Source organism: Rhincodon typus, chromosome 14, assembly GCF_021869965.1.
Source record: "Rhincodon typus isolate 14 chromosome 14, sRhiTyp1.1, whole genome shotgun sequence".
Classification (NCBI taxonomy): domain Eukaryota; kingdom Metazoa; phylum Chordata; class Chondrichthyes; order Orectolobiformes; family Rhincodontidae; genus Rhincodon; species Rhincodon typus.
This window is the reverse complement of record NC_063345.1, coordinates 24616295-24629293: the sequence shown is the minus strand read 5'-3', so window position 1 is coordinate 24629293 and position 12999 is coordinate 24616295. Positions and strand designations below refer to the sequence as shown.

The 12999-nt window shown below is 38.4% G+C and overlaps 1 protein-coding gene across 1 annotated transcript in view; it reads left to right on the top strand.

Annotated features, from left to right (window-relative positions):
• The window catches only part of LOC109931352 (cysteine-rich hydrophobic domain-containing protein 1), a 34221-nt gene extending 23243 nt beyond the window's left edge, over positions 1 to 10978 (top strand). Inside the window, exons 4-6 of the mRNA XM_048605410.1 lie at positions 3205 to 3261; positions 6766 to 6825; positions 7564 to 10978. Coding sequence (XP_048461367.1) covers positions 3205 to 3261; positions 6766 to 6825; positions 7564 to 7614 — 168 coding nt within the window. The 3' untranslated portion in view covers positions 7615 to 10978. The remainder of the gene's footprint in view (positions 1 to 3204; positions 3262 to 6765; positions 6826 to 7563) is intronic.
• The last annotated feature ends 2021 nt before the right edge of the window (positions 10979 to 12999 follow it).

Sequence of the window (12999 nt, the reverse complement as noted above, 5' to 3'; positions counted from 1 at the left end):
GCCATCTGCAATCCAACCCCACCACCAAAGACATTTTTTCCCTCCCCACCCTTATCTGCTTTCCGGAAGGACCACTCTTTCAGTGACTCCCTCGTCCGCTCCACACTCCCCTCCAGCCCCACCACAGCCAGCACTTTTCCCTGCAACCGCAGGAAGTGCTACACCTGCCACTACACCTCCCCCCTCACCCCCATCCCAGGCCCCAAGAAGACTTTCCACATCAAGCAGATGGTCACCTGCACATCTGCTAATGTGGTATACTGTATCCGCTGTTCCCGTTGTGGCCTCCTCTACATCGGGGAAACCGAAGCGAAGGCTTGGGGACCGCTTTGCAGAACACCTATGCTCGGTTCGCACTAAACAACTGCCAGTCGCGAACCATTTCAACTCCCCCTCCCATTCCTCAGACGACATGTCCATCCTGGGCCTCTGCAGTGCCACAACGATGCCACCCAAAGGTTGCAGGAACAGCAACTCATATTCCGCTTGGGAACCCTGCAGCCCAATGGTATCAATGTGGACTTCACAAGCTTTAAAATCTCCCCTCCCCCTACCACATCCCAAAACCAGCCCAGCTCGTCCCCGCCTCCCTAACCTGTCCTTCCTCTCACCTCAAGCCCCACCCCCACTTCCTACCTACTAACCTCATCCCGCCCCCTTGACCTGTCTATCCTCCCTGGACTGACCTATCCCCTCCCTAACTCCCCACCTACACTCTCACCTTTACTGGCTCCGTCCCCACCTCTTTGACCTGTCTGTCTCCTCTCCACCTATCTTCTCCTCTATCCATCTTCTATCCGCCTCCCCCTCTCTCCCTATTTATTTCAGAACCCCCTTCCCCTCCCCCATTTCTGAAGAAAGGTCTCGGCCTGAAACGTCAGCCTTCCTGCTCCTCTGATGCTGCTTGGCCTGCTGTGTTCCTCCAGCTCTACACCTTGTTATCTCAAGATTCTCCAGCATCTGCAGTTCCTACTATCTCCATATTTATCTGTTGTTCAGAATGGTAAGAAATCCTCTCTCGCATCTCTCTTTTGTGCTGTTCACCTAGGTGGTTCATTGGGCAACTCCTCAATACAGCACAATATCAAAATATTATGTTAGTTATTGTTAAAAACTTTACCTAATTTTATTGTTTGAGTAATGTGGGATTTCGTCACAATTGTGCATAGGTTGATTCCTATCTTTTCTCAGTGAGAGTTAAAGGAATAGATAGCATGTCCATGATCCTTAAATGGAACAGAGCACATTTTCAATAACTAAATAAATTATTGGACCTTTTGCAATATGTTGATGCATGGGTAACTTTGCTCCAAGAATTTGGAAAGTAATTTATATGGGGTATGACCAGATTCATGGAAGTAAGTAATTTGAGCTGGATCCTGAAAAAATAAGCATGTTAATGTTTTCTTCACTATTGCCACTAGATCAATAAACAAATTTTCCTCCCTCTGATAAAACAACACATTCTGTTATTGTGTCAAAGCCTAAAATCATGATCAAAGAGCATGGTTTTAAGCTATGTCTTTAAAGAAAGCAAGGTAGGAAAGTGAAGGGGTGGAAAGAGGAACTTTCAGACTCTTAGGCAGTGATGCAGTGGTTAAGATCAAGAATGCTGAAGAAGCTGTAGGTCGAGGAAGAACAGGTCTTGGACAAATGTGTGGCTGGAGCAAATTTAGTGATTGAGTGGCAAGACTATGAAGATATCTAAAGACAAAGGTGAGAAATTTATTAAAACTGCAATGTTTAACCAGGAACCAATGTATATGAGCCTCAATGATGAGGGAACAGGAATTGGTGAGAGTTAGGGCATGGGTAACGTGCATAACCTCCGGTTTATGGAAGTTAGAACAAGGAATACTTAAAAACAGTTCACTGAATTAGGCAAACACTGAGGTAATGAGGCAACAAGGTGGATTTCGGCAATAGCTGAAGACAGCAGCAGGATAGGGTGCTATGTTAAAGAGGTAGAGGTCAATTTGAGACGAGTGGGAAATGTTCTGAAAGATGACCTTGATCAGGTGGGTCAATGGGCCAAGGAGTGGCAGATGGAGTTTAATTTAGATAAATGTAAAGTGTTACATTTTTGGTAAGGCAAACCAGGGTACATCTTATACATTTAAAAGTAAGGTCCTGGGGAGTTGCCGAACAAGGGGACCAAGGGGTGCAGGTGCATAGTTCCTTAAAACTGGAGTCGTAGGTAGATAGGCTAGTGATGAGGCGTTTGGTATGCTTGCTTTTATGGTCAGCACATTGAGAATAGGGATTGAGATGTCATGCAGCTGCTGTACAGATATTGGTTAGGCCAGTTTTAGAAAACTGTTTTCAGTTCTGGTCTCCCTGCTATAGGAAAGCTGTTGTTAAACTTGAAAGAGTTCAGAAAAGATTTACAAGGATGTTGCCGGGATTGGATGGTTCGAGCTGTAGGGAGAGGCTGGACTTTTCCCCTGCAGCATGGGAGGCTGAGGGGTGAATTTTATAGAGGTTTATAAAATCATGAGGGGCATAGCCAAGGTCTGCCTTCCCCAGGGTAGGGGAATCCAAAACTAGAGGGCATAGGTTTAAGGTGAGAGAGGAAAGATTTGAAAGGAACCAGAGGGGCAACTTTTTCATGCAGAGGGTGGCACGTGTATGGAATGAGCTGCCAGAGGAGGTGGTGGAAGTGGGTACAATGGCATCATTTAAAATGCATCTAGATGGGTATATGAATAGGAAGGGTTTGGAGGGATATTGGTCAAATGCTGGAAAATGGGGCTAAATCTGTTCAGATATCTGGTGGGGATGGATGAGCTAGACTGTAGGATCTATTTCCATGCTGTATAACTGCCTGCGGATAGTCATAGAATGTTTAAACCTCTGTACCTAGCTAAGTTTTCCTGAAATCTCCGTGTGGATATGGGAGGTGATAACCCATGTATCATGCCACTAGGTGTTTGTTTTGAATTTTTAAAAACTGAATTCTGAAATATTTTGCTAATTTGTTAGGTCTTTATTTCTTTTTAATGTACACTGGTCCCTGTCTCATCAGAAGCTGCAGATTTTAAGCAGGTATGGTTGGGAAGTTTGTAATGGGCTATCTTTTTGTATTGTAGTCAAAAGCCCACGATGCAAGGTAATAAAATGCTTCCAAAGACTAAATCTTTGCCAGAAAGGCGATGCTTTGTGTTTTAATTATAATTCCAAGAGAGAATCTTTATTGCTTTTCAGACTAGAAGATCAATACAAAAGCTGTTAGAATGGGAGAACAACAGGTTATATCACAAGGTGAGGAAATTAAAGAATTGTTTCCGCATATGAAAAGTCGATAAATACTGTAGTTTGTTGTTTTGAATTGGCTAAACCTTTTGCTGCAAGAATCTGAACTTTGTTGATAATCTTCCTGAGTAAACAGGTTTTCAGCCAATAACACCACATGATGGCGCTATATTTTAAGAACATAGAACAGTACAGCACAGGAATTGGTCCTTCGGCCCACGATGTTGCATCAAACGTGACACCAAATTAAACTAATCCTTTCTGCCTGCTCTTGGTCCATATCCCTCCCTTCCTTGCATATTCATGTGCTTACCTAAAAGTCCCTTAATCGCCCCTATCGTATCTCCACCACCATCTCAACAACAGTGTGTTCCACTCTGTATTTTTTTTAAAAAACTTGCCCCTCACATCTCCTTTGAACTTTCTGCTTCTTACCTTTTTTAAATGTATTCCCCTAGTATTAAACATTTCAACTCTGGGGGGAAATAAGATTCTGACCAACAACCCTATCTATGTATCTCATAATTTTATAGACTTCTATCAAGTCTCCCCTCACCCTCTGCTGCTCCAGAGAAAACAACCTGAGTTTTTCTAGCCTCTTTTGCTGATACCTGTATACTGTTCACACCTTGACTTGCAAGAATTATAGAACAGTTACAGCACAAGTAGCTGTTTGGACCATTATGTCTATGCTAACTCCTGGTGAACTTGACTCTCCTGACACTTCCTCCACTGCCGAGTTCTATTGTAATGAGGTTCAGAATGATCTTTTGCTTTAAATTAAAATAGCCATCTTCTCTGTCTAACCTGATTTGTAAATCAATAACTTCATTAAGCATCCTGGTGTTGTGTTAGGCTTATTAGAGGAAGGAAAGCTGTTTACAATATATGTTAATGACTTGGAGGAAGGAAGCAAGTATGATGTCACCAAATCTGCAGGGAACAAAAATAGATGGAAAGGTAGGCTTAGAAGTATGCAAACAGTTTGCAGAGAAATATTGCTAGGTTAAGTGGGCAAAAAGTTGGCAAATGGCATATAATGTGGGAAAATGTGAAGTTGTTAATTTTTGATCAGGAGGACAAAGGACAGTACTATTTTAAAAATCTGCAGAAAGCTGCAACACAAAGGGATTTGTGGCAACTTATGCATAAAACACTTACAAAGAGGGTTGGAGTATGAGTAGGGAAGTCTTACTGCAACTATACAAGGTGCTGATAAGACCACATATGGAGTGTTCTGAGCAGTTTTGATCCCTCCCATTTAAGGAAGTCTTTTTTTTAAACTTCTTTGGAAGCAGTCCAAAGTAGATTCACTAGGATGATCCCCAGTCTAGAAGGATTGTCCTGTGAGCAAAGGCTAAACAGTTTGGAACCCTCTTCACTGGAATCTAGAAGAAAGAGGGGTGATCTCATTGAAATATATAGGATTCTTAAGGGGTTTGACAGGGTAAATGCTGAGAGAATGTTTCATCTCACTGGAGAGTCTAGGACCAGAGGGTATAATCTCCGAATTAAGGGGCACCAATTTAAGACTGAGATGAGGAATTTCTTTTTGAGGATTGTCTTTGGAACTCCTTGCCACAGACAGCTATTTGGGCAGACTCTTCTGCATATTTAAGGCTGAGATAGATCCTTGATCAATAGAGGAATAAAGGATCATGGAGAAAGGGCAGGAAAGTGAACATGTGGCATGTTGGATCAGCCAGTATCCTATTGAGTGGCAGAGCAGGCTCGAGGGGCTTAATAGCCTACTCCGGTTCTTTATTTCTTATGGTCTAAGATGTAAACTCAATCAACTTTAGGACAGATGCCAACACAGCTAAGCTTATTCATTTTGAGCCATTAAATATGTGGTCACCTCTCCCAAAACCCTGTTTGAATCTACCCAGTCCAGAATTCATCGCTTCCGCTGCATTGTAGTGGCCCTAGCTGAAGTCACAAATGATATTTCCTGTGGCCAAGATCATGTTCTGTTATTTCTGCTTCACCGTTCTGAAGTAGTGATTCTATATTGGGCTGCTTGCGCATGGTTACACTCCATGCGACCTTTAATCTTCTTACTTGACTATCGGCCGCTTTTGCTGGACATCCATTGCTGGTAGTCTGTAAACTCTATCTTTTTCAAAGTGAACTGTTGCTATCCTGCACTGTTGCAATCATTCATTAAATTTTCCCATTACCTCCTAATTTAAATCCCTGTTCTCATTTCAGAATCTGCCATGGTCTTAGACTTGCTACTTTACAACCTCTTTCAGCCATCCGTCTTTGTTTTGAACCTTTTTAATCCTCTCATTGCACTTTATGAATTGACCTTTTGTATTATAGCACCTTTGACAGAACTTTATGCTTTATTTTAAACCATACTGCAGAAATCCTACCCTAATCCGTCTGCCTCTCTGTCTTCTTTCATAAACCTTTCGAAGAGCCATCTTTTTGACACAGCCTTAAATCATCTTTGATTACTGTCCAGGGGGCTGGAATTTTTATTCATAGGCTAGGAGATAGGAGTGCAGGAAAACGTCTCCAGATTGTATCAGAAAGGCTGCCTATCTTTTTCCCCACCAGCAGGAAAAGCAGCAGCTCAGTCACTGGTTGTCTGTCTTCAAGTCAATAATGTAAATAGTTGAGAGGCCAGCTGCTGGCTGTTTGCCTAATGCAGACTCAGCCTTTCCATGACTTTTTGGGTATGGATGAGGGGTTGGGGAAGGAATATGAGTGGCTTGATTTCCAGAGACTGCAGGACTTCGAGAGAGCATTCTTTGGTAATGACCTTCGCTGATGCCCCAACACCACCTCTGGAGAGGTTACCCCACTGATCACTGGCTCTTGACTTCCTGACCCTGGCACAAATTAAATTTATCTTTCTCCCCTCAAGAATGCCTTAATGCAAAGATGTCCTGTCTTTTTTTAACCTTCAAAGCAGCCACCTACATTGTTGCAGTAATGAGTCTGCAGAGTTGCCTGACCTCTGGGATAGAAGCTGTGAAGGGAGCCAACAGTTTCTTTGACCACAGCTCTCACATGATCCTTGGGGCCCCAACAATGGGTCTTGCCTTGTGCCAGCAAATATCCTTTTGTCTCTGTTCCTCCTTTCTGTATCTCTATAAAGCATCTTAAGATGCTCCCACTGTTGGAGTTGCTACATTGATGAAAAATGTTCTTCACCTGAATACTTTGTTGAAAGTTCAGAGAAGGAGGAAGAATCATGGCACAGGTCACTGATGGCAAGACCATTTAAGTTTCCTCCCCATTTTTAGCAGAAAAGAATTGAGTAGGGAGGCTGAAAGATAGACTTTTAGATACTGACCATCTTAGTATTGAAAGGCAGATGCTTTAGTAAATGTGGTCTTACTAGAGTTTCATTTTGTCACATACAGAAGTAATCAATTGATCCCAGGAACTGAAATCTTTTGCTGATTAATATTGCACTTGAGCTAAAGTTTTTAAGAGGGTCAGTTTTAATTTATCTTCAACTACATGTCTGATTTTTGTTTTTTTTTGTTTTGGGATTAGCTTGGTTTGCACTGGAAGTTAAGTAAAAGGAAGTGTGAGTCCAGTAACATGATGGAATATGTAAGTTCATCTGCATTTTGCTAACTGTTAGAATTTGTTTTGCCAATATTCTCCAATCTTCCTCTGAAAGCATTATTGTTAGACCCTGCATCATGGCCACAGCCAGTGACCAATCTTCATGTTGATCAGGATATTTGCAGGCATTGAGTGATTTTATTCTTGCTTAACATCCATATGAACATTCTCTAATGTAGGTATTGAGTAAGAGTCAAAAATTGCCTGATTATGGTGAGCTTGAAGAAAACAAAATAATTACTTGTCTGATTGAAATTAGCAAACCAGCAGCAGACCTGACATTAAAATTAGGAAAGCAAGTAAAAAAAAATCAATAAATATAACAAGGTGTAGAGCTGGATGAACACAGCAGGCCAAGCAGCATCAGAGGAGCAGGAAAGCTGACGTTTCGGATCGAGACCCTTCTTTTGAAAAAAATCAGTAGACTGGTCACCCTACTTGTCCTGATTCTTTGTAACTGACTTGAAACCAGCTACGTAAGAGGTTGGAGACTAGTTACCCACCAGCGTTCTTGGTTTGACATAGCAAATCTTGCAGGACCTAAAGCTTTTTTCTGTTGTTTATCAGTAATTCCAGTATTTATATAATGTCACCACCTTGACCTATACTAAGTGACCTTATTTGTATTGGTTTCCCTGAAAGCTTTAGATCATATTCTGTAGACAATGAAATGTGAAATAGTATTTACTATTAAACAAACAAATATTTTCTTGTTCTTTACAGGTAATACTAATAGAGTTCTTACCAAAATTTCCTATATTCCGACCGGACTGAGAAGAGCCCCAACTGTCAAAGTAACAGCATATCATTCCCGCCCTTAGTGCCTTGTAGATATCTGAACAGATGACTGCCAATACACCTGTTTTAACAGTAATCTACCGTGGTGATTGTAGATACCTTTCTAATCTATTTTCCTTCTTTCACAAAGCACATTTTGCACATGTATTATTTTCCCTTTCTCTAAAGTGTTGCACTCGATCTGTTACTGCGTTCATTTGTTGAATGTGGAGATGTTCACTTTGTGGGGGGGGAAAAAACTCAAATCTTGTACGTAGTGCTTCAGTCCATATTGTACAATAATGTGGTTGTATTAATGTTTACAGAATGTAATGTTGTTCCTTTACTAACCCCCAAGAATCTAAAAATATGGAAAACTTTTTGGTTAAGTGTGAATTTTTGTGCAGATTTTAATCTGTAAACTGTATCCATAATGGGATTAGCAATGCAACTGGATGAGGAAGTGCCTTTCACTATAGTAAGACAGGTAATTCGCATTGAAGTAATGTATACTGCATGTGAAAAACAACTAAGGAAGTGAGTTAGATAAAACTGTCACTTCTGTGCTAGAGCTTAAGTATTCTGATTATTGGCATCTACAGCTAACTGTAAAAATTATGTTCTATTAATTACAAAAGCATTAAATATTATTTTAATTTGGATGAAGGATGAAATGGATGGAAGATTGACTATGGTGCCTATTAGCATGAAGTACCATTGGTTAATATATTTCTCTCAACTCCATAGTTTTTTTTTAAACCTCTGCTTTTGCTTGGGTAGTCCCGTTGAAACTTAGCCATTTCCCTTTTTGAGAATCACTTGAGAAACACCACCTCTGTTTTCATCATGTTGTTAAATAAGAATTTTATATATTGTGAAGTTTTTATTACAAAAGAGGGATTCATTGTCAATATTTATGTCAACAAGCGTTCTTAATTTCTCTCCCTTCAAAACATATTCCTGAAGTCTGTTTCCATTCTACAGACTTGGACAGAATAGTAAAGTTGCAATTAATTGTTGCTAAACTTCCTATTAGGGATATTAATTTTTGTGAATTTTAGTTTTAATGAAGCACAATTCTCAGTAAGTGTTGTTAGCCACTCTGCAAATCTTTTGAGGAGCCAAAATTCTTGTTTGCTTTCAGTAATCTTAAACTATCTAGTATCATACCTTTTGGAACTTGAGACAGGACGTTATGAACCTTTTTCAGTACATGTTTCTGCTGCACTTCTATTGCATTCTGTAACAAAGTTTCTTAGTTGGCTGTATGGGTACCTGAGTAGGTGTCTCATTTAAGTGTTAGAGCCTTTGGTGCACTGAAGCTGATCTCTCCAGTAGCCAAAATCTCATCACAAAATCCAGCTGCGTTTTAAATTATGTTTTAGTACATTTGCCTCCGCTGCCCTTCATGCAAGCTTTTGCAAGACTTTGAAGAACATCCTGTGAATTTTACGTTTGTCCTTTTGATCTTTCCTCTGGCTTGCCTTTAATATTCTAAGTTAACATTTATCAATGCGTTTTTAATGTAGTTTGTTGAGTGCAGCTCCTATAGTGCCTGTTTCTAACCCATATTTTAAAGGAACACTTTTTTTTCTCATTGATGTCAGAACTGAATTTTTCAATTTGGGATTTTTTTAAAAAAAATCCATCTTAAGTATAAATTTATCGCATGAATTTTCACCAGTTACTGTTAAAACTAAGTAAATTTGATCCATAGATGTGGCAAAGTGCCAAATTAACCAAGTGGTTTACCTGTGGAAATAGTTGTATTAATGACTATAATTACCTACATATTTGCCAGTTAATCAGAAATGACAGATCTTTGGATAATTTGCTCTTTAACTCATCTTGATTTTTATTATCACTTTGAACCAATTTGCATATAATTTTATAGTAATTTCTAAAATGAAGGGAAATTTAGTTCACAACAGCAAAAGTCATGGTTTTGCTGACTCCTTTTTAAGGAAAGGACAACCATCTGCCATGCATATTCCATCACTTAATTTTGATATGTCATTTATCTAACTTTTTAAATGGGTTATTTAAAGTCTATCTGATTGCAACAATGTTGCTAAAGTGGTAGTAAGAAAGGGATATCTGCTGGGTTGCTTTGAGATAAAACAAATTACATGAGATTTGTGAAAAGCTATCAGACATTGTATGTTTAGCATGTTAGATTTTTGTATGGCCTGATGATTCTTGTAATGCAGTTCATGTCGCCTATTTTATCATAATTATGCTCATTGCCAGAATTTTACTTCATAATTTAGTAGAAAATATTACAAAGTAGTAATTTGAAAGGTTCATGAGATGGCTACGTGCACCCTTATGTTCCTACACACTTTTCTTAATTTTTTTTTTAATACAGTTTGCTGGTAAGATGAAGGGGAATGTTCCATCTCAAATATTTTTGAAAGTTTCATTTTTTAAAATTTTAATTGCAGTTTTGTTCTCTTCATTGGAAGTGCCACAAATTTGGTCTTGTTAACTGCAGAAAAAATTCCAAAAACAGATTTATGCTATTTAAAAGCACTTTCTTCAAACCTGCTTGTTGCTTGTGGATGAAGCAGTTTAAAAATTGGTCCGACAATCAGGAATACAATATGGTTGCATGATGGACAATATACAGTTTAAATTGCAGCAGAAATTAAAGCAGTAATTTCTTGGCAACACTTTGTGAAGAATGTAGAATAAACATTTCACTACATGTAACTTTTTTAAACTAATTTTAATTATTTAGTAAGTTATTCAACAGCTTAAAACATTTTTTTTTGTCAAGTGGAGCATGTTTTCAGTCAATACTGAAGTGATGTTAACAGAAGAAAGTAAATTAATTCAAGTATTTTTATTTGAATAAAGGGGAAAATTTGTAAAGGTTTACCATTGTTGCCTAAGTGGTTATGTTATTAAACATGGGCTGGGGAAAGAGAAGAAATCAACCCTAATTGTTCAAACAGAAATTGAATTTCATTGTCGCACCTAAGCTTTGCAATGTACTGCAATTACATCATTCAGATCACATGCTGAAAATGTGCTGTAGACCAACAGATAAGCACATGAATAGATATCAGTGTTTTATTAAACCTTTCAAAAGTATTGGCTTAACCAGTAAAATGCTGTTCTTCACTTGAATTGCATGTGGCACTAGAAATTCTTACCCGGTCACTAGTTCAAGCAATCATGTTACCATCATTTTAATCTTTATCACTCAAAATATCTTATTCCTTTTCTTCTCTTCTCCATCCCTCCTATTGTCATAATTAAGCTTACTATTGGCTGTTTTGTGTATTTATAGAATGTACTACTTTTCATTCTACTGGGTCATTTATGAGAATGCATAAATAAAGTAAGTTTAAATATAGTGTACTGTTTTGACTCTGTCTCCCAACACTACCTTAAATCATCACTTAAGATAAATGAGTGGTGAATGAAGTTATTACAACAATTTTTTTGAAAATCCACAATTGTAATTTCAGGTGGCCATGTTTGTTATTCCAGGTGGTGGTGTTGAATAATTCATATTACCTGATGAGCATCAAAACATATTTTATCCTTTCAATATGCTGATTGCTCACGACAAGCTAAATGAATGCTACAGTAGAAAATAGGCTACAAAAATATATTATCCGGTCATTATCATGTGAGGGCTGTTGTACCTAATTCACTGCATTTCTTGCATTACAGCAGTAATTACACTTTGCAAAACATGTACTTTGGCTAATTGACATATCCTGTGTTCAGAAAAGGCATTATATAAATGTTAGCTTTTTTCCAAATTTTAAGACCGGATTATACCATAGTTTGTTTTCCCTGAGCTCTTGCTTGTTTCAAGGTACTGATCTCTCTAAGTCGATTTGGTATTGATATTGTAATTGCTATGAGCTACCTCAAGGCATCAACCTTTCAGAATTTTTGAATATTTTCATTTCACCCACTACTATAGAGTTAGTGTTTTAAATACTATAAATAAGCAACTTTCCTCCATCATTACCTGGACTGGAGAAAATTGTCTTTAATGCATCTAGATGGTGAGTCAGCAAAGTGGAGCATCTGGCACTGTTGTTCATTCCCATGTTTAGTAAAACTCTTTTCTTCCTGTTTCACCCGTGTTTCTTTGCTTCATTGCTGACAGTATGTCAGCATACTGTATGTCAACTGTCACACATGCAGTTTTCATTAATAGAGCTGATTTGATTTATGGACTTGGATTTGAGCGGTTGCAACTGATTTTTTTTTTAGAAAAGGTATTTTAGTATGCAACTTTTTTTTGCAGATGGTATCAAATAATCTAAAGCCACTATCAATAAGCTTCAAAATGTAAAGGTCCTACACTTTGTCTCCAGCTGTGCAACAACTATTTTTGTAGGCTTTTGAACAAAATCCGGTGCAATACTGTGAAGAGCTTTTAGGTGTGGGTCACTCCTAATTGGAATTAGATTGAATAGAATATGGGACAGTCTCAAACATTAACAAGAGGAGATCGTCAATCAAGCAGATTCAAATCCACTGAATAATTGAAGTATCTGTACCAACATACTATTCTGTATAATGGCTGCTCGTATACAGATTTGTGTTTCATCTCGCACTGAAAGTTTGTCCAAAATTTCTGTTGGATACCTTTTTCTAATTCATAAATTCAATTGGTATTAAGAATTGGAATGATGGTTATTCAGCCCAAGATGTATTAATTCGTGTGTAGGATACCCTGTGCCCTTTTTAATGCTCCTTTGCCCTTGTTCTGGTTTCAGATAAATTTAAGCAATTAATTAATTAAATTTAATTCACCATTTTTGTTATTCATACAAAACTTTACCTTTTTTAATTCTGATTTTCCTCCTTGAATATTATTATTTGCTTGGCTTCAATATATAGAATAATGTACTTTAAGTAGTGAAACTTATTTCTCAACTTTTGGTTGGGGAAAACGGACATTTACTTCTGCCTTTCCAGTACCACATTTGTTATTGCACAAACATCATTTTCTCTTGTAGCCAAGTAGCAACTGTGGATGCTGAAGATCTAAACCATAAACAAAATACTGGAGAAATTCTGGCAGCACCTGTAGAAAGAAAACAGTTAACTTTTTGAGACCAGAGACCTTTCATTAGAACCGAAAGCAGTTGTGAAATGGTGGTATTTACTTTGATGACTGGATGGGAAAAATGAATTAGATAGCCAAAGATGGTCCCTAAAGAGAGCAAGAGAAGGAGATGGGTGGAAAATAGAGAAGCAAACAGGGATTTCTGTTAGTAAACTCAGAGGTAAGTGCTGAATGGGTGCTTACAGGAAGTACAAATATTTAAAAATAGGTTGGCTGTGTTGGGAGTAAGTGTTACAGAACAGGACCTGGGGTTGTGAGGGTAAGTAATGAACAGGGAGGGA